Below are 22,860 nucleotides of genomic sequence, written 5' to 3'. Positions count from 1 at the left end.
TCAGTTTCGTTTCAGCTAGTGAAATAACTATAGCGCTCCAAATAAATCTGCCATTGTCGGTGTCAACAGAGGAATAATGTGTGCGTTTGATGAAATTAAAAGAGCATCGTGCATCACAAGCTCCTGCCGCCGGGCAGAACGATGGACTCTGACTTGTATTGTTGATAATTATCTCGGGTACACCTAGCAATTCAAATGAAACTGCAGAAACTGATCAACAGAAATGTTGCTGTATACGTCGCTGACAACGCCAGATCATATACATTTTTAAGAAGCCATCAGATATTCAGAGAACTTGGTTGTGAGGTTTAATACATCCACCCCATAGCCTGGATTTGGCACCGACAGACTATAAGTTGTTTCTGTCTCTAGAGAATTTCATGAATGATATTAAGTTTGTGTCAAAAGATGACTTTAAAAAACACATATCACTTATATATCACAAACCACCGATGTTTGATACCGACGGCATTATGATGTTGCCGGATAAATGGCAGAAGGTATCGAACAAAATGGAGGAAAGGATTTCATAATGTTAATTTTAAATCGCAATAATTGTATTCTCAATTCTGGCCTCCAAAGTTTCAATACCTTTTAGACAGCCTAATAAAAGTCTCTATAATCAAAATGAGATATTGCGGATCCTGGTCTTTGACATAATGTCAACAACTCCTCATATTTTCTTATAGGTAATTTCGGCTCTCAGGTAAAAGCCAGAAAGGAAATGTTAGATTTTATATGTATTATGTCGGTTGTGCTGAAAAACAAAATACAATATTATTGAGTTAGTAATATACCTAAAATAAGATATTAGCATTAATTGAGTAGTATTGTATATATATATTTGTGGCCTGGATTTAGTGTAGATCAATTGAAGAAGTTAGGAAATAAATATCTTCAATAGTTTCTTTGTCCCCGCATTTTCCATGTTTATATCAGGTCCGAGTCTTTCTTTTCCTTTTCTCTCCTCTATCCTGGGCATCCTCTATCCCCCATCCCATCTGCGTCAGATTATCTTGTATATTGTCCTTCTACTTCATCTTCAGCCTTCTCCTCTTCAGTTACATGTTATTTCCATCTTTCCAATTCTGTTTTCCAAATAACTAAGTCATAATTTCTTCATTCTACAATACATGTCCAAGCCATCTCAGTCTCCATTCTTGAAACTTTTTGTGTTATAGCGTAAAATAAAGGAAAAAAAAAAACATTTTCAAACATGAAATATGTAGGTTATCAATCAATAGGTCTCACTGAACTGTACTGAATGACATAGGTAAAGATATATCTTCACGTAGAGTTTTCGAAAACAAAATTTTATGGCACTGCAAATTATGTCGTTCATGAGCAGATAAAATACATGCCACTTATTAAAACATAACACCAGGGCCGTAACTTGTGGAGGGGTAGGAGGGGAACTGCCACTTCCCCCCAAGGAAGTTCCCCGCCGTTCGAAGGGGTGCACATTTTAAGATAAAATTTTCTTACTTCATATACGTTGCGAACATGAAATTTTAAATGAAGCATCAAACAGGTTCACTACATTACATAAACAAAACAGCACACAAAAGGTAAATAAAACAAAAATTAGTCGTGGACCCATTTCAGTAAAGAAAAAATTGTCTTCTATTACGGACCCTAGCAATAATATTTATTCGTATGGCTTTGAGATTTGTCAATACTGTCTCCTTAATTAATTTGTGATGTATGGAATGGGCCCAAGGGCGTAACTAACGGCCCGGCAGACCTTGCCGTGCGAGAGGACCCACAGGCTTCGGAGAGCCCATAAAGAGTAAGAGAACAACTTTTTCTAGGGGGACCAAATACGCGTATTAATGTTTGCTCCCCCCTGAAAACGTCTAAGTTACGCCGCTGCAGTACACCATCAAACCCTTATTATGATGTCAGCAGGTTGAACAGTACATATTGCAGTTAATAAGATCTACAATATTATTAGCGTTTAGTGAAAATAAGTCCAACGATGAGACATACACCAATTGATAGACCCCATTAAGCTGAACAAAATGATGTGAGAATGTAAAAGCCCATGCGCCGTTTTCGAAAAAATAGTTTTTTTTAAATCTAATAATTGATGCTGTAGAATAGCCACACAATCTATTAGGATGAAACTAATAAAAGAACCAGTTGAGAATGCTCCAAGAGCATTGCCAGAACGAACTTAAAAAGAAATGAGAGATGGAGCGGGAGGGATAACTGTGATTGTTCCTACATATAAAAGTAATTTTTTTTAGCCGCACCTTGTTCCGTTTCTCCCAAAAATTCACAAAATATCATCTCTCCATGACTTACAGTTCCGGAGATATGGCTCCTTAAATCTCCCGAAATTCGAACTTCTTAGGCCAGTATCATGGGAACGATAAGTCATACAGAGATTATATTAGTGTTAATAAATACCTAAGAGGATGGTAAACATTTTGGTACCGATATTAATATTGATGTCCACTCGCCAAACCAGTGGGCAGTTGGACAGTGGCCACCTGTTACTATTTAGAACCAAAATATTTACCATCCTCTTTGGTATTGATCTACACCAATATGATGTCTCTATGATTTAAGCTTCCCGAGATATGGCTCCTTAAATCTCTGGAAATCGGCCACTTTTTGGCCAATATCTCGGGAACGGTAAGAGTGACGCGAAAAATGTAATCACTTTCTCAGATAGGTTTTGATGCTCTATGGAATGCAGGGTTCAAAATTGAAAAACAAAATCGCAAATAACACACACACACACACACAGAGAGAGAGAGAGAGAGAGATTTTAAATTCGTTGAATATATACCCTCATCAACCTTCTCAGTTTGGCAATAGCAAGACGACAGTACAGAGTTTAGTTAATGAGATAAGCTTAAAATTATAATTAATCTTAAGCTCGATTTTTTGTTTTACTATAACGTTACAAAAAGATGATAAATATATCAATTGGTATATCACATCGAGCTAAACAAAATGAGACGCTTCAGGGCAAACTTTTTAGGGGCTATTTTTTTCGAAAAAATGAAAAAATAACTAATGCTTTTAAAATATGACATTCATTGCTAATCTGATGTAATTGAACGCATGATCTGATTTACATGATACTTCTTACTCTGCTGAATTAGATTTACAGGTATGTATGTATGTACGTATGTGTGTATGTATTTATGCACTGTGTATACGTAAAATATAAACTAACTAACAGATTCTATCTATTATTATTTGGTTTGTTCTAACAATGATATACACATTACTGTACTTTTAGCTTAAAATTAACTCTAGAACTAATTTTAAATATCTTTCAAGTAATATTTTCAGAGTTGTACATATTTTGTGCAAATTAATATTAACTCTTGAACTAATTTTAATTGTCTTCCAAGTAATATTTTCAGAGTTGTCCTTATTTTGTGTAAATTAGTAATTACTCTTGAACTAATTTTAAATACCTTTCAAGTAATATTTTCCGAGTTGTACTTATTTCGTGCAAATTAATATCAACTCTTGAACTAATTTTAAATATTTTTCAAGTAGTATTTTCAGAGTTATACATATTTTGTGTAAACTAGTATTATCTTTTGTAATACATATTTATATACGCATTTTTCATTACGGGAATTGTATGCTGAAGTAGGATTGCGTGATATAGGTTGAAGTAACCATTCTATGGTAACAGACTTACATATTGTGTTTGATGTAATGAGAAACATAGAATATTATTTTGTTATAAATCTTTATATTTTTATGCAGAGGTTTTTGAACCCATAATCTCATAGTATACTATGATACTTCATAGCTAAAAAAGTATCACATTATAGGTAAATAATTGTTTTATCAGTTATGCAAAACAAATTGAATTTTTTTCAGGAAGTGTGAGTATAAGCCTTATCAGGAGCCATATACCCGGGGATTTCGACGCCTCATCAACAAGAAATATGAAACGCAATGTGGAGCATGGGGATGGAAGACGTGTGTGAGGACCAAACCAGAGTACCAAACTGTTTATAAGACATTTTATCGCACTGTGTACAAGTGCGCAGAAGACGATAATCATTAGCGACATATTTTCGTTTTATGTTTAGTTTATTATTATTATCATTATAATTACAATGATTTTTTAAGAAATTATTTTTGGAATGCACAAATTCCATTATAAAAATAAAATGAAATAACATAAAAGACAGTAAAAAGTACATGATCACCAAAAGTGCAAGATCAAAGAGAAACGAAAATATACAAGTCAAGTATTTACAGAAAAAATAATATTAATAATGAAAATGTGATGTGTTTTTTGTAAATTTGTCACTTTAGAAATAAGTGAAGAAGTTCTCTCTTCCAGATTAATAAAATATTGGCTGTGGTGTAGAGAATATATAACACGTTTCTATTATTATTATTATTATTATTATTATTATTATTATTATTATTATTATTATTATTACATTAATCCCTCATTATAACTTTACCATATCAATATGCTTAGCATAGAAATATTTGGAAAAATAAAATTGACGTGGTTTGTTATATTGTAACTCAGGGGTGCCCATCCCCCCCAAAGCTGATGGCGCACTCCCCCCAAAAACTAATAATCTCTTCCCTCCTCAAAACTCAAGTCCTCTAAAAACAGTTGCCCAGTGTAGCAGTAGTTTTTATAGTACTAGTAATTGTTATTTTTGTTGTTGTTTTTATTTCTTGTAGTAGTATTATAGAATGCTTATAGTAGTAGTAGGGGCAGTAGTAATTATAAAAATGGCATTACTTTTATTAGTAGTCTTGGTAGTGTACAATACTAAATATGTTCTATAAGGATATTGAAGGGTATAAAAACTTCTACACACTGTGTATGGCACAGGTATTCTTTCTTTGCAATTAGTGATATTATTTTTTTCTTTACAAAATATTGATATAATTCCCTTGTACATGAAAAGTAAGACGCAAGTTACAAGTTATTGAGTTTGATACCAAAAGAAAATGTTATCCTCGAAATTAGCCTACAAAAAGAAGTGATATCCAACAAAAAACATTCCTGTAAAAGAGCCAAGTACGAGTGGCCTTAAAAAGAATTGAAATCACAAAAATAGGCGCCAAGTTCTGGTGGACAACAGTTACAAACACTCACTGGCTCACTTCAAATTTAGATTTGAAACTTGGCTGTTGTCTGTATGGTTACCACTAGCTCACAATTATGTCAAACTACTTTATAATTTTCAACAGTCAACATAGGCAAGTTTCAAATCTAAATTTGAAAGTGATTCCTTGAGTGTTTGTAACTGTTGTTCACCAGAACTTGGCGCTCATTTTTGTGATTTCAATTCTTGGCGCTATTTTAACCGATCTATTGTTCGGTTACGTTTACATTTATTTATTTATTTATTTATTATGGACGACATATAATACGTAACAATATTCTCTTACTACTTGATGTATGATGAATGATCATATTTTCTATAGTTTTCTATGTGTGTGAATGTGTGATGATTTTTTCCAGGATCTGCGAAAAACGAACAACTGCCTTCATTCTGTACAATACATGGAGCTGAATATATAGAATACTACTGGAGCGGCCTCTCACGGAAAGTCTCTATTGTACACAGTGATGCCACTTTTGAGCTGGTTTTCAGTTTACCGCAGGCCCTGGAAAATGTAATCGCACAAACAGAAAACTATATAAAATATTATCATTAATTCATTTATTATACATCATGTAGCAATTGAACAGCATTACTTATTAAGTGTCGTACATGGTATAAATAAGAAATAAATAAATGCTCCCAGCAGAAAATGGGTAAATTACCTACACAAAGCGATAAACCGACCAACCCATCCTTTCATATAGCAACTTGCGCGGTACTTCATTCATAGAGTTTCTAAACAGGGGGTAGGGAGATTCATTCTCGAGATTTTAAAAAAATCGCATCGTGTTCCAATGTTATTCTGACGACAGCAAAATTACTTATTCGACATTAGAGTAAAATTCTTCCGCATTTTTTTTTCTCGATGGCACAACTTGCGCCATTCATCCCTCCTGTGGGCGACCCTTCTCTCCTAAAACGAACCAACCTTTCCTTTCATACGGCTACTTGCGCGGTACTTCATTCATTGAGTATCGAAGCAGGGGGTACGGGGGTTCACCCCGGAAAAATTTTGAAAATTAGCTTCTCAAAATCGTGTTTTAATGCTATTCCGACAGTAAAATTGCTAGTTCGAAAGTAGAGTAAAATCCCCCCCAAAATTTTTCTCAATGGCGCAGCTTGCGCCATACATCCCCCCTGTGGGCGGCCCTGTTGTAACTTACTTACAATCATTTTGGTTTATTATCAAAAGAGCTGATGGCTCTTTCTCAAGTACTGATGGAGTTACCAGAAAATTTTTAAGTTAATTTTTTTTCACTTAACATGCCTGGTTTTCTCTCAAAAATCCTGTACACAATCCGGTAAGAATATTATTATTATTATTATTATTATTATTATTATTATTATTATTATTATTATTATTATTATTATTATTTACATGAAAAAAATATTTTGTCGTGAAGAAGAATCTTTTTGATAATATGTGTACCGAGTAAATGTGAAGACATTTATACTTCTTGATAACCATGTGATTACGCTGAATGATATATTATTATTATTATTATTATTATTATTATTATTATTATTATTATTATTATTATTATTATTATTATTTGATTCCTCTGTTTTGTTTTCGGAAACATCCAATAGATCACAAATTAATCTTTCTCACAAACAGTAATATGATAACTCAAAATTCTATTTAAAAATTTCAGTTTTTGTTACATATAACATTATGAAGAATAAATACTGAAGACAGTAAGTTCAGGATTCTGGTAGCAGCAGTACTTTTTCTAAATAATAAAATTTTCTTGTGTGTTGCTTTTAAGATCATTTCTTACAGTTTCTTTGAAGAGAATATATATATATATATATATATATGTATATATATATATATATATATATATATATAGTAAATAATCCGAATGGAATAATAATAATAATAATAATAATAATAGACGCGTTCTCTCTATGCATAGAAACGTTAATAGAAGTGGGAAACTTTAATCGATTAATCATCAATTATTCTAGATAGGTTGTATAGTATTTTATCTGCTTAGTGTTCTTACATTATTTCGTGCAGTTAGCTTGTATTGTTGTGCACAAAAACCAAATTGTGTTTGTTTCCTTGAATATTTATATGTCAATTCTTCCTATAGTGTTGATAAACAAGTAATACCCATCCTGCTTTCGCTTCGCGGTTTTTACAAAATACTTTTGTATATGATATAAAATGGAACATTTCCGTTAATGGAACAAAAAGTACTTTCGTTATCATAAATTTCTTACTCAAACATATAATCAAAAAATGTTTGCGTTAGGACAAAAACTTTACTTTTCAATTAGAGAGCAAAATTAATATTTGATCCTATATGAACCAATGTTTTTAATTTATGACTAACGACATTGAACAAAAATCATTAAACGTGGAGAGATTTTTCTGCATCAAGTAAATGCATTCCAATATACGTGCAAATTCCCGTTTCTGAGAGAAAACATATCTCCTTTCCGTGTAAATTCTGAACATTTGAATAAGGTAATTTAGAAGCAAAATTCGGAGAGGGAAAAAATCTCTTTCTCTCTCTCTCTGGAAGGTTCATATTGTTTATGGATAAAAATATCTCAACTCAACACTAGTCTAGATGGTAAAGAAAGTTTCAGTACGACTTATGGAAGAAGCTTATGTGATTTGGATTTCATAGTAAATTATTCATTCATATAGTTTCATCAAAAACCGACACTACTCTCTAATTAGAGTAATGAGTATCGCAAATTGATTTATGAATTGTAGCGCTTATAAGTACCTTAGTAATATAAGGCATAGATTGAATAAACTTACAAATATCACGTAACTCCAATAGCATAAAAATTGTAAATAAATACACATGATACAAATTCGAAGTAAACATTAATATGTTTAATTAAATGTATATTGTAGAATTACTTTGTGTGTGTTACGTATTAATATTTACTTTAGTAATAAACATAAAACAATGTCGAAGCAAACTGAAAAGGCAAGATATTTAATCGTTTAAAATATCCAGTCATTTCAGGTCAAATTCACAAAATAGGCTCTTTATTATTGTAATAAAATTCTCCGAGATTTAAAGAAAATCCAAAAATGCTTTTTAATAAATGTGTTTGACCTTCAGGTCATGGAACAAGAGAATAAATTGAAAATTGTAGCAAATATATGGAGATTTTAAAATACGCAGATTCTGAGAGAAATAAAACTGCATCGTTCTAAGTATTAGTTTCAAAATTACAAAAATCCACCATGATTAAGCTTTAAAATATACCACAAAGCTATTTTATTCAATATTATTTGATACCATGGGATATTCTATGTTAATTTTGATTAATAAATATATGTACATTTTAGATATCAGTATATTGGCATTGGACAGATAGGAAAAGCATTATTTCCTAAAAAGTGAAAGAAACACTAAAATATTAAGGGAAGCACTCATAGTGGGCAAAATGTTTGACTCAATCCTTCAAAAAATGGGTAAATGTTTTACTTATGGAATAGCTGCTAATTGAACATTCCTCATATCAATGTAAGTCATGATGTTTTACGGCTTTCAACTGACAGTAACTCTAACGTGTTTATTTTTTTTATTTTAATAATAGTGTTGTTAGTTTTGCATTGCTAGGAAATGTAATAATTTATTGTAATAGCATTCTTTAAATGAAAAACTTAAACATATTTAAATGAAAAATCTATATTTATAATGGTAAAACAATAGTGAGTAAGAAGTAATCTGCACACGTAATTACAGAAATTTTGTCCACGCCCAAGGGGCTGCAGGGAATTACTAAAAAGTAAAGGTATTATATCTTTATATCTTAAATATTGCATTAGACTGCTCTCTTTGTGACTTATTTCTAGCAAAATAAATTTTCATTTCACTACAACTCATGTGGAATATAATAATTTGGTCATCCTTTCTATATGCTTTGAAGCTTTTCAGCTGTAGATTATGTATAGTGTTAATTTAAGTATCATACACCGCCTTATTCTGAAAAATGAAATTTTAAAAAATTGTACTAAATTCAGAAATATTAAACAACCAAAACTATCGAATTTTATTCTAAGTTGACTCAAAATTTTACATATTTGTTATATTAGTCTAATATTATAATAAATCATTTGTAGTTGATTACTTGATAATGAGAAGTATTAATTTTGCATATTAACACTGAACCTCTTTTATCCTTTTTTATTATCAATAAACTATATATTTAAAACTACTTTAAAATACAATTACGTGTATAAACCACATTTCATAGATTTATAATGATATTAATCAATAGATCATTTCCAATCTAATTTAAGGTGTGGTTTTAGATTCAAGATTACACGAATCACGAGTTTTTCTTTAGCTTCAAAGAGTATGGAGTTAAGAGAAACAGATTAAAGGGAGAATAAACAAGGACTAGTTGCTTGAATGCCCGTAAAGAAATGTCAAATATATCAAAAATGAATAATAAAGCATTAGAAATAAGAAATTTGTTCTCTATTATAGCTATTTTCCTGCTTTTATCTGTATCTATATAATTTTTTCCATGTTTCCATAATACAGTTAAGAACTGAGAACTGTAAAATGTAAGTGAACTAACAAATAATAATATTATTATTATTATTACAGCAATCTACGTACGCTAATGTTTGAATAAAATCGAGTTCTAATATTGTATACAACCACAGTTACATGTTTCTTGAAGGTCATACATTGAATTGCGGTGTATGCTTTTCAGTAAACATTTTGCGGTGATTGTTAATATATATATTATACATCATATATGTAATTACTATGCTTCAAAACTGCGTGCGAAATTCTAAAGTCGTCGTCGTATTACATATATATAATAAATGACTAACAAGATGGTAAATACATGGATACTCGTACCTTTTGATCTTGCTACCAAAACGTCTTCTTTTCACGTTACATCTCAACGCTTTTTGCAATACAATATGTCATGTAGAGAGAAAATAAGATACTTGACGATGTACAGAAGGAAATGATGAAGAAATAATTAAAATGTATGTCTTTCAAACTGTAGCTTGAAAAGAATAAAACTAGTAGCCATATAGATAATAATATATACATATATTTATAGTTTTCATGGTAATGTTTGAGGAGAAATTACCGTTTTCATAAATTGATGTATTCTTAATTGTAAGATTACAAAATGAAAAAAACTTTAGTCGTAATAACGTAACAGTAGATAATAGATCGTATCAGTTTCTACATGCAAGAAACATATATAGTTAATAATATTTTTTAAATTGTGGATCTCTTTCTTCACTAAAATGTGATATGTAGAATCTGTTAAAGCAACTGGATCTAATAAAATACTTTTTTTTACCTTATTTATTAAACTCACGGTTTATTACGACAACAAAGTTTACTATGTTTATTTATTTTATTATTTAGTATTCAGTTTAGGATTTGTTTTTTTTTAATTTCTACAACAATTCTTTTAAAACTATATTACACTTGGTTTCCATTATGCATAATATTTTATTCTTTATATACATATATAAAAAGAAACTTTTAAATATTTGTGCTGTAAAATAACATATCAAAATGTTTCATTACGGTAAAATAACATTTTTAAAGAAAACATATATACACATTTCTTTTTTTAAATATTGTACTTTAGAACAAAAATAGCATTGTATATAATTATATATAAAAAGGGTAATTAATAAGTCTATAATTTCAGGGATATTACTTGGATTTGTGTATTTAAAAAATAAAAAGATTATGCTAATAAAAATGCGCTTTGTACGATTCACAACTTAAAATATATTCTTTATACAATAATAAACATCACACATACATATATATACATACAAAGTAATATAATGCTAAAGCAAGTTTGTAAAACTTATGAAAACACGTATCTAAATGCATACATATTAGATGTTAATTTTTGTTACGTAAAACAATAACGTATGTTTAGTGTACCAAACATAATACACATTAAACTGAAACTAGCTTTGTAAAGCGAACAATTCAATCTACATTAGTTTTTGGTATAAGCATTGTAAATACTATTTTGTCCATATTCATCGTAACGTACGTCGCAAAGTTCAGGAGTCACTGGATATTTCTAGCAAACATTAATTATATATGGTATTGGTATGACGAAATGTTAATGAATTCGTTTATTATTTCCTATTCATTAGCATTGCTTTTTATTCTTGTTATATAATAGATACTTTAAAAGATCATATTTCCATAATGAAATAAAACTATTATGGCATTATTACAGTAAACAAAAATACTACACAAATTCTTTTCTAAGGTAGACATAATCTTTGACACATGCTTACATAAAATAATAGAAATCGAAATAAGTAGTCTTATGTTGGTTTTTGTAATTTAAAGGCAGTGTGGTACCCTACATTTCAACCCAGTCTGTCAAAATATGGTGCACCTAATTCAAGCAATTTTTCCTTTTATGCAGAACGCATTATTATAACTTAAAATTTATTGAGTCAGAATGATCGGATAAGAAAACTTTCCTAAGTTTGATTAGAGATACCCAACTTTGCGACAAAATTAAAATTATCTTTAAAAATGTATACTTGTTAACTTTTTGTCTTTTGTCAGACGCAAGTTCAATTACTTTAATTCTCGAACTTTACCCACTTAATCTTGGAATATGAGTTTATTTCGCAAGGTTTTATAACTAAACAATTTTTCGCTTATAAATTGGGAAGTGATCTGTTCGGATTACTGTTCTGAACATTGGTTTCATTTTTTATAAATTTTATTGGATAACATTGGTTTCATTTTTTATAATTTTTATTGGCTTCTGACATGTAAGTACCAATCTACTTTTCCTATCACAAAAATTAGAATTTATGTCAGAATACCATTCTTAATTGTTTAATAATGGCCTTTGTCACTCTTTAGGGAATTGTAAAATTGTAGGGATTTCACTCCTGTTGCAAAAGTTCTTCTGTTTGGCCCCAAGTAACGTGAACTTATAGTGGACAATATCATATTTGTGAATTTCCTTGGAATTATATTTTTTCTGTTATTTAATTAATTTTTCATCAATCTCTTCCGTTGATTGATTAATTGAATGCCTCTTTCCATCACTAAGAAATTTGAAATAAAACTTATTGCAATTTAAATTTATGTTTGAACCATTTCACATTCTTTTATCCTCAGATTTACGTGTTCACCGAATATCAAACCTAGACCCGTTTATATAAGTATGTACACTCATGTCCAAAGTTATTGTCACATATCGATAACTGTCTTCTTGTAAGAATATAATTTGATAATGATTTTAAAGGATACTTTTAATACTGATACTATGTGTATAATCGAGAAATGTATATTTGTGGTAAATTTCATAGGAAAAGAATTATACATGCGAAAATTAGAATGGGTAAAACAAAATGTTGCTAAATGGACAAGAAAGTTTTATTTTCGTTCTATTGTTCCTATTTACTGCTCTTTTGACACGAAATTTGCCACATACATGTCTTTGCCGATTATACACATACTAACATTATAAGAAATACCCGGCAAATTCGTTATCAAATTATATTCTTACAATAACATATTTATAGACATGCGACAATAATTTTGACATGAATGTACATGCACTTCCATTTATGACTTTTCTCTTTTAACATGTAGTTAATAATCATGAAACATAAAATAAAGGGTTTAATTTTTCTTTCTTTTTTTTCTTTTTTGTCAACGAAGACCAATTTCTGTCTCTAGAATTTTACTAAATATGATAAGGGATTTATTTTACTGATAAAAATACTTAAAAGGAATATAGACAAGAACTCACTCTACAACAAATTTATCATGATCAATATCAGTTGAAAATTTAACAATATCTCTATAAAAATACTTGCAATATAGATTATAACATAATCTATATTAATTAACCTAATAATTCCATATTGAAAATAATAAGCAATCTTGCCCAATTCGCCTTTTTTTTTAGTAGTTTCTCATTAATACAACAGGATGTAAATATTAGCGCGTATAACTCGAAAAAGCAGCTAAACAGGCCTAATCTATCTTTTGAAAAAATATATATATAAACATCGATTAACAAAATGAAATTTAAAAGATTGTTTAGTTTGTTGTTCTTCTTCCTCTTCTAACAAATATTGTGCGTATTGTTAATACAATTTCTTCTCTTTGTTTGTAAATAATTTTAACTTGTACAAGTTGTGAATGCTGTAAAACAATGTAGGTAAAAATTATATGTTTTGTGTATATGTGATTGTAATATATTTCAAAGGCAAAAAGAATATTATAATGTGTAATGTTAAAAAAAAGGTGAACAAATAAAGTTTTGTGTACAAAATTAATTTTTATTGTATTTCTTTGCAACGGTAGTCATACATCAAACCACTGCTCGAAATATGTGCCAATAGGTAGCTGGCGTAGTTCAACAGTCTTAAGGCAGTCGTATGTCACAGTTTGTTGCTCGTTCTCAGTAAGCCATATGGAAAGGGAAAGCAGCTGGCAGATAACCCGAATGTTGATAAAAGACAGTAGTGACAGGCTAATAATAACATTGATATCGTAGTTGATGGGTTTGCAAGCATACTATTCGTGGATGCATGATTACGAGACACTGCCAACACTTGCTTATCCCATTATCTTTCCTCATTCCTTCTCTCCTTTCTTCATTGTGTTTTTTGCTCGTTGCATGAGCACACTCCTACGTCATACATCGGCAAGTTGCTAATTTCATTCTCCTATCTCATCCCTTTTACTTCTTTCCACATTGAGTTTCTCTCTGCTTTCCTAACATTGTAAAAGTGTGCTCCTATGTCATAGGTTGGCTAGTTGGAAATGATTATTAGGCTATCAATAGCGAGATTTGTTTGTCTCGGGTTGGAATCCCGCTTGGAGCATGGATGTTACGTATGCGTATTACCCTTTTCGTTATTTCCCATCGCTTCCTATAGCCTAAAGGGCAAAATTTAGAAACATGAAACTAATAAAAAAAAAAGCTACAACACAAGCTAAAGCTAAATATATATACTATGGCTAAATATATATTTAATGAAGAACATTGTCCTTAGAGTGTCATAACAGTACTATGGCTCAGTGTTACAATGCTCAACCCTGGTATCTTTGATTCGATACCAAGCCATGAATGTGGCTGTATTTTCCTCCTTGAGGCCAATATAGAATGCAATTTTCTTCCTAATGTACTTTCTACAAGTAACTTTTGGCCAGATTGACGTTCGGGAGATGAATCAGAGGAAGAAAAATTAAAGATCACTTGAATATTTCCATGTTACTGTCAGTGATCACTTTGCTGCCGGTTGCGTAGTTGTAATGTGCATAGTGTGTTTATCAAACACAGTGATTTAAACAGGTTCGTCTTAGCCGAAGGCTAGAGATAGGTTTAGCAATATACAGATGTAGAAAAGTATTGATGCTCTATCTGTGCAGAGTGAATATCTAAAACAATGTTAGAAGTTCATTATCACAAGCATCGTACCTCCATGGAATCAAACCAAGAATCCTTCACAACAAAGCAGAGCTCATTAAGAATATATGATACATAAAATGAAATGAAGTGAAATCTTTGAGTTTTACGTCCCACGGTTATGCCGGTTAGGCTAAAGGAGACGGTAATGATGAGTAATGAATGAAATGGTGGAATGAAGAAAGTGGGAGGAAACGGGAGAACCCCGAGAAAACCTACGCACACGGTGTTTGTCCACCACAAAGTTCACATGGCGGGGGCTGGGATCGAACCCGGAACCCCAAGCACCAGAGGTAAACGCTCTACCACTGAGCCACCGCGGCCCCCATGATACACAAAGCAACGAGGAAAAGATGATTGAGGGAATATACCCTTGTACCGAAAATTCCCCTCCTGCTAGTACTGGATGGCATTGAAGAGTAAAAAAGAAATGTTAATACGATAGATGATAGTACAATATGATACAGGGAAAAGCATAAGTTAAAGTAATTCCTTTGAATCTTAAACAATCGTAAGTTGGATACAAAATCAAAGGGTATTCTTTATTATCATAGAGATATTATATTTCATAACGTAACCAGGTCTTTCCGCGACAAAGGCAGAAACGCTAACCATTAAGCAGGAAAAGTTATGAATACAGTCACAGTATTTGCAAACTTATAAGACTTACGTCATTTTTTGGTATTCAAATGGAGGGAAATGTATTTTCGCTTCATATTCTAAGTATTTGTTTAGTATAAACTGATATTGCAGCAAATAATATGCGTGGAGTTACCAACTAAATGTAGAATCGCAACTGGAGTCTGAGAATAACTATAGCTCATGCGCGTCCAAAGGAAAGCAAAGACACCGAAAAGATTAATAAAGCGATTATATACAAACTGCACGTACTGACTGTGAGACACTGAATTGTTCGTAGCTAGAATGATGGTGTACGCCGTAAGAACGCAGGAAAAACATAAAACAACTCAGAGTAATCGGTAAAACTTACTGAAATTAAAGTAATGAAAATCTCTGTATCAGCGTATAAAACGCATCCCATTGTTAAGACTTCTTAAAACGAAAAAGTATTTCTTGTCTATCGGAAAACATGATAAATCATATATATATATATATATATATATATATATATATATATATATATATATATATATATATATATATATATATATATACGAGGGTAAGTCAAAAATTATCCGCAATGTAGCTATACCTTCTCTTACATTGTTCATAGTGACCTATGTCCTCGTTTATTTTATTGTTATGCTGTTGTGGTCATGCTATGAAAGTTTGATCCTAATTCCTCCATTTGTCTTCGTTTTGTTGCAGATAGATTATGGCCGCTCCATTAGAAATTTGCACCAAAGAGGAACAACGAGCAGTGATTTGGGTTTTTGTGGTCGTGGTCGAAAATGTATGAGGGGCTCTATTCCATCGAAGACTTTCGGAACAATATGGGAACAGTGTCTTGTCACAATAGAGTGTCTACGAATGGATTGAAAAAATCAAAAATGATTGGCAGTCGGTGAAAGGGCGAAGTGGCGTATCTTGATTTTTATACTTTTACAGGAGAGCGATTTAAAATGTCTCGTTCAACGTTATATCTTGCTTTACATTTCAAAATACGCCATTTTTAGAACGTTCATACCTCTGTTAATATAAGGAATTCCGGTATGAAATTCATAGTTGATAGAGAAGGTTAAATGAGGATAGATGGTGGTCATAACTCAAAATCACGTTTTCAAGTTACGCCACTTCGCCCTTTCACCGACTTTATTAGGACAATCTTCGTCTTCTTCCTCGTGCTAACACTTGTGCGACCATTTTTTTTTTTTTTTTTTTTAATTTTTCAGTCCATTCGTAGACACTCCGGTGTGGCAAGACACTTTTCCTGTATCGTGCCGAAAGTCTTTAGGATCAAACCTTCATAGCATGACCACAACAGTGACCACAACAATATATATATGGCAGACTATTTGCCTCGATACATCCTTATAACCTTAAAAACTAGTGAACAATAAACTCTAAAAGTTTCTACCATGCAAACATTGGCAAGGGGACATTGTTTTACGTACTCTGTGATATTTCCACATTAACAGTGGTCCCATCCCAACATAAAGTTACATTTCTTTCAAATAGCACTACGTCAGGTTATTGCATATTTCAAACCTACATGTTAAAGAAAAACTTGCAATATCATATTTATTAAGCAGTGTAGTAAATTAAGGACTACGTTAAGTTTTTGTGGCCTCTATAGCAGTAATGACGCCAACTGAAACGGGTGGGGCTATGCACATCCAAAATACTTTAGTGTCTAATATTATGATCATGATATGACGGATTTCAAATGAATAGGAACAATGATACAAGTGATTGAAAAGTTGATATTTTTCAAAAACCTTTATTTCGAAACGTTGCCAACATAAGTATTTCATCAAATTGTATTAATGATTTCCATTAGATGTAAAGATCATAATGTCGTTTAGAATAATTTGGTTCCTCAAACCGTTCTGGAAATATTGTAAATTTCGCAACATTGCTTAATAATACACACTTCCGAGAATACACTGTAACTATGCCTACCCATAATATATTGTTGTAATGTTATAGAAGCAAAGTAAATCCCAAAAATGTTTCAAATATTTCCCACACATGTACCATTTTAAACAATATATCAAATTTAATCCATTTTTGTAATATTTCCGGAATGATTGCTGTAAACAGCATTATAATCTTTACGTATATTGAAGATCATCTGCGTAATTAGATGTGATACTTATCTAAACACTTTTTTCGGAATAACACTTTTTTCGAAATCCTTTGAATAAAGTCAAATTTGGAATTTCTTGTAACTTTGTTTCTCCTTGTTCGAAACATGTTATATTACGACGTAGTATTCGACACTAAGGTTCTCTGAATATGCATTATCCCGTTCGTGTCACTTGCATTATTACTGTTGTAGAACCTCCAAAATTTGCTTTTTTTTTTTTTTTCGATGTTTGTGTTATACAGTACATCCTTAGTTTGGAACACTACATTAATAAATATGAAATTTTGTTTCCGTTTTACATGTAGATTTGAAATATGTAGGTAATAACCTGACTTAGTGCCATTAGAAATAATGCAATCTTATGTAGGATTGGCAGTACTGTTAATCTAGTGGTATCACAGAGTATGTCACAGAGTATGTCGAATGTTTCGGTGACGATATTTGCATGATACGAAATTTCAGCGTTTTTTGTCTATTATTTAAAAAATTACAAGGGTCTATCAAGATAAATGATCCACCCTGTATATATCAGTTGTTCTAAAACTGGTGCCAACGGACGATACAGCGCTAGTCTACAGGTCAAAATAAAGCGAAAATACTACACAATGCATCGCCTGGTACTTCCTTAATCTGCTACGGAGTATCAAAAAATTCACTATGTGGCAATGTCGTAGAGTAATTTGAAACAATTAGTGTTGCTGTATGAATTCATCAAGCAGTTACATCGATTGTTACTGTTAATAAGTGATGCTAGTCTTAACGTCTATCGGCTTTAGTTGTAATCTGAAAAGAATCGAGTAACTATTTGATAGATTAGTAGATATATTCAATGTTTGTTTATCTGCTACGTTGCCACATATTGTAATTCGCGTCTTCAGACAGGACCCGAAAGGTATACAATATAGAGCGTTCAAAAAGTCTCTATACACCTGAATTGTCACATATTCAAAGCAACGAGAAAATTATTTTACTCAAAATTTATTATATTTTATGGCATAAAAGCACTATGTACAGGGCGTAGCATATACACACACATTTTAACACACATTTTCACAGCAAATGTTGGAAATGTTCCCCATGAGCCTCCAAACATGCTTGCACACGATTCAGGTGTATAGAGACTTTTTGAACGCTCTGTATATAATATACAGAAAGAAGAAAGTATAAAAGACGCCGCAGAACCTTCAACGGCATCAATCTGCTCTGGGACTGGTCACCTCATCTGACTTCTCCTAACTGTACTGGGCCTCGAAAGCTATCTTATCCCATTCTCTTGGCTGTGACTGGGCCTTGAGATTACCTACATTTTCCTTGGCTGCGCTATATATATATATATATATAGTAGATAGATATAGATATATAATATTTCGCTGTATTTTGGGTTGTAAAATAGTGCTGTATTCCGTGGGCGCCATTTTTACAACACCCGCTATATTAAATTAAATAGTATTTATGTAAAATTGGAGAAATTTATTGCTGTCATATTAAAATGCTAACTCTTTTTGCCTTAAGTCATTTATGGTGATAAAAAGAAGTGTTGAAGGATTAGAGCTACTTCCAATTAATTTTTCTCAATTTCTGGTATCAATTATTATAAAGACGTAAACGTGGAAAATTACTGAGGCTGGAAGTTTCAACCTTTGTGTGGTTGCAAGGTCAAATGAGGCGCAACCTCTCGCGCCGAAGATGTCACGCAACATATAAGCAAAATGTGAAAAGGAACAGAAAAAGCTATCTTGTCTTTCTGAGCTCATCACGCGCGAGTCTGATGCAGTAATAGCAAAGAAGAAATAAGGGAAATGAGTTGGCTTGCTTCCGAACATTGTTGAACGCATGCGTATTTCAGTACACCATTAGGTGCATATCTAATAACTTGAAACACGCTGCTTAGCTTGTGAAAGGAGAAGAGAAAAATTTCAGGCAGATGAACAATATTTAACACTTAGTTTTTATATATCGAAACAAACCTCCCTTATAGCTGGGTACATACTTAACGTTCTCGTTTCTGGCACGAAGACGTAGAATTGATTCTCAAAGTTCAAGCAAGGATATTTACAAAAATTAATCATTACTTAGATCAGTCTCGTGCCGTGGGGGGGGGGGGAATAAGCGGAGCGACGGCCTCGGTCGCCGAAGTAAGGGGCGCAAAATTCGAGAGGAAAAAGGAAAAGGACAAAAAAAAAAAAAGAGTGAGGAAAAATTACATGGAATATTTTAGATTAACAGCAATACTTCTCAATCTATCTAATCAGTACAAACTTGTATGTACTTAAATCCTCTTCCTGCTTTAGGAAGTGGTCCTACAATGTTACTCATGTTAGGAAAATGCATGTGCACATATATAAAATGGAAGGGAAAAAAGTAATAAAAAGTGTTCAAAATCAAGGAAAAGCCGGGTTTACTTTTGAAATTTTTCTTACGTTTCGTGCCAATCATAGTGGCGCTTCCTGGACTAGTCTGTCGACCACAATCATATGTAGAGGGGCGCCGCGCTGTCGTGTACTATCGCACGGGTACTGACTTAAACGTTCGAATAACTTCGAGAACAGCCAATGGAATTCAGAAAATTACGTTAGAAATGTTTCCGATGCATCTCTATATTGGAAAGAATTAAATGATATTTATCTCTTTAAAGAAGGGTTTGTGGCCCTCATAAGAGTCGAATTGTATGAGAAATTGGCAGGTCCGTAGCCAGAATACTAAGACATCAGGGACCGAGATAGTTTTTAGCGGGGCTGATGTGAAATTACTTTATATTCTTGCATACATAACAATGAAGAACTGAAAGTTTCAGAGAGCTGAACCCTCCCTGCTTATCTGTTTAGCTTCGGGTCTGAAAATAGGTCTTACATTTAGGACTTACAGGAAACCTGGCACATTTCGAGACAATAGTGATACTGATAAAATGCTTGATTTAGTTGTATAGGTTAACGTGTGGTTTCAAGTTCACATTTGACTAACAAGTAAGTGTAGTTCTGATTTTAAACTGAAAAGATGCGTTAAAACGCAGCCAGCCAATGTAGCTTCCCAAAAGCACTTTACCTTCGTACAAAACACTTACCCACTATAATATTTTGTGTTCGGCACTTCAACTGCTACAACGTTTGCGAATTAGGCTTTTCTCTCACATCTGACGTTATTATATGGGACATTCAGAGCACAACGTAATTAAGTCCAATTAACAAAGTTGTGACAAAAAGAGACGTAATGTTTGTACGATACACTTCAATACATGGAAAAGTAAACACTTTTTTTTTTTTTTTTTTTTTTTTTTTTTTTACATTAGGAGTTATTTACAACGTCTGAACATGAATCTTTCAAGCTCTAAAAGGAGCTTCAGATAAGATCTTAAAGATGAAATGTATTTTTAAAAACTCTAAAAAAAGTAGACTTGATTTCCTTTTGCACTGAATGTATCATATTTCTTTTTACAGTTTTAGGTAAACTTGTGGCAGACATAATCGTAATGACGTTTTTCGTATCCTCCCGTTTCTTCCCATTTGCTAATCGTTTCACCATTATTCATTACCTTCATTGATTATCTTGTTCAGCGTAGAGGACAATAAACCACGATTGTCAAATAATATTTACGAAAATTGAAAAAATGTAGGTAAAGTTAAAAAAATAATGAATACAAATGAATTACGTAGTTTTAAGTGTACAATAGAACTAAACATCTTGACATTTCAGATAACGAATAAAACGCAAGCTCTGGCGCGACGTTTGCCGAGTGCTAAGGGGTGTGGCTAAGCAGACGAACTACAGCGCGATCAGGTGGCAGACGATAGATGTGGATGTGTACAAAATAAACGTGGCAATACCGCTGGCCTCTCATTTGCTAGCAGCATTTAAAATGAACTTGGAGCGCCGCCTTCAAATGCCAAGATGTTTGTCACGCCGTTCGGGATTTCCACGAGACTATATTTGTCAGAATTTTTGCCCGAAAGGCAATACAGAGCTCTTTCAATAGAAAGAGATATGTTTTACGACAGATGTCACTTTTATGACACCTTTACGAGATAACAAAATCTCCAGTTTTCTCTTGCAGGTAACCCTAAATACAATCGTATGGTAAAAACAAGAAATAATACAATAAGAACATTTCCCCTCAGAATATTTCTCTACGGTGGCGTAGTTTTACTAAACAATTTTGGAAGGCTATAAATTTCTATTTCAGAAAACTGATTAGAAAATATTACTGATTGACATAGGCGCCGACTTTGGGGGGGCAGGACACTTTTGGCACCCCCAATATTTAAAGCTGGGGTCCTCGCCCCTCCAATATAATCCAGTCGAGGAAGGAGAGGATGAATCGGAGTAGCGGACCGAGAACTTGGAGGGGGGAAGAAGAAGGGCTTCATCAAACAGTTGATAGAAAACGGCTGAATATGATTATGTTCATTGTTTGCCCCCCCCCCCCCAATATTTTCTTCAAGTCGGCGCCTATGCTGATTGATATATACTTATCAATATTTCAGTATTTTTTTTTTATTTTGATAATCAATATGCAAGAATCTAATTACCACATCATACCCTTTAATCGGTTTTCGAGAATATATTTGGATGACACTAGTTACATAAGACATTAGTTAATTGAATTTGTAAACGAACAAAGATACTGTACTTGAGAACAACTTCTTGGATTCTATTTCTCCAGTTTAACAATATATACGTATAGTCTATCGAGGAAAATGTTCTAATTTCTGGTCGAGAGCATGCAAAGATGAAATTTTGCCGACATAGAAGTATCTATGTATTATTTTCAAACTGAAGATTGCTCTTTTAAATTATTTGAATACCTAATCGCTAGTAAAAAAATACATAATTGCTTATGGCTTGGTCTTAAGTTTGTTTAACTTTAATACAATCGATTGTAGTTTTTCTTCGGCACCACATCACAGTTCTAGAATGTGTTGTGCCGTACTCATCTATTATGATTCGTATTATTTTCTGTCCATACTTCCCAAAGCAAAATAATTGTCTTTATCAATGGTACCCTAATGAGTACGGATTAGCTGGATGAAAGAAGAAAAATAAGCAGAAGTAAAATAAACAAATTGTTGCCCTTTCTTTACTACCAACCAACATTTTTTTTCCAACATTCATTAATCGAACAATTTATCTGCTAGTATTCAAATTTTCGAATAACCGGATATTCGTAACCAATTTTTGAATAATTATAATAACGTTATTTGATTAATTGTTCAAATAGTTATTAATTTTCCGAAAATTTGTTAGGATAGTTATTCATTATCCAAATAACGTACTGTATTTATTCGAATTAGTATTGATTTATTGAAACATATTTCTGGACATTACCGGTATCTATGACTGAAGTCTGTTACATATTGAATGATGTCCCTCGGCAAACCACTATCCAGGGAAAGAGGGGAGGAAGAAAGGAAGCAACCAGGGACCTGTATGTTAGATGTCATCATGGCATTTGCTTGGTGTGAATGTGGAAAACGCAGGAAACATTTCACTCAGGATGGTTGGTCTGAGAAAAGCTGTTACAGCTTTCCAACAGTGTAT

The 22,860-nt window shown here is 32.3% G+C and overlaps 1 protein-coding gene across 1 annotated transcript in view; it reads left to right on the top strand.

Annotated features, from left to right (window-relative positions):
• LOC145667652 (uncharacterized) overlaps positions 1-13,422 on the top strand; it is a 388,129-nt gene extending 374,707 nt beyond the window's left edge. Inside the window, exon 12 of the mRNA XM_081735111.1 lies at positions 3,856-13,422. Within this exon, the coding sequence (XP_081591237.1) occupies positions 3,856-4,045 (190 nt within the window). The 3' untranslated portion in view covers positions 4,046-13,422. The remainder of the gene's footprint in view (positions 1-3,855) is intronic.
• Positions 13,423-22,860: the final 9,438 nt, after the last annotated feature.

This window comes from Thermobia domestica, chromosome 13 (genome assembly GCF_964235325.1).
Source record: "Thermobia domestica chromosome 13, izTheDome1.hap1.1, whole genome shotgun sequence".
Taxonomy (NCBI): domain Eukaryota; kingdom Metazoa; phylum Arthropoda; class Insecta; order Zygentoma; family Lepismatidae; genus Thermobia; species Thermobia domestica.
The sequence above is the reverse complement of the archived record's forward strand: the minus strand, read 5'-3'. Positions and strand labels throughout refer to the sequence as shown.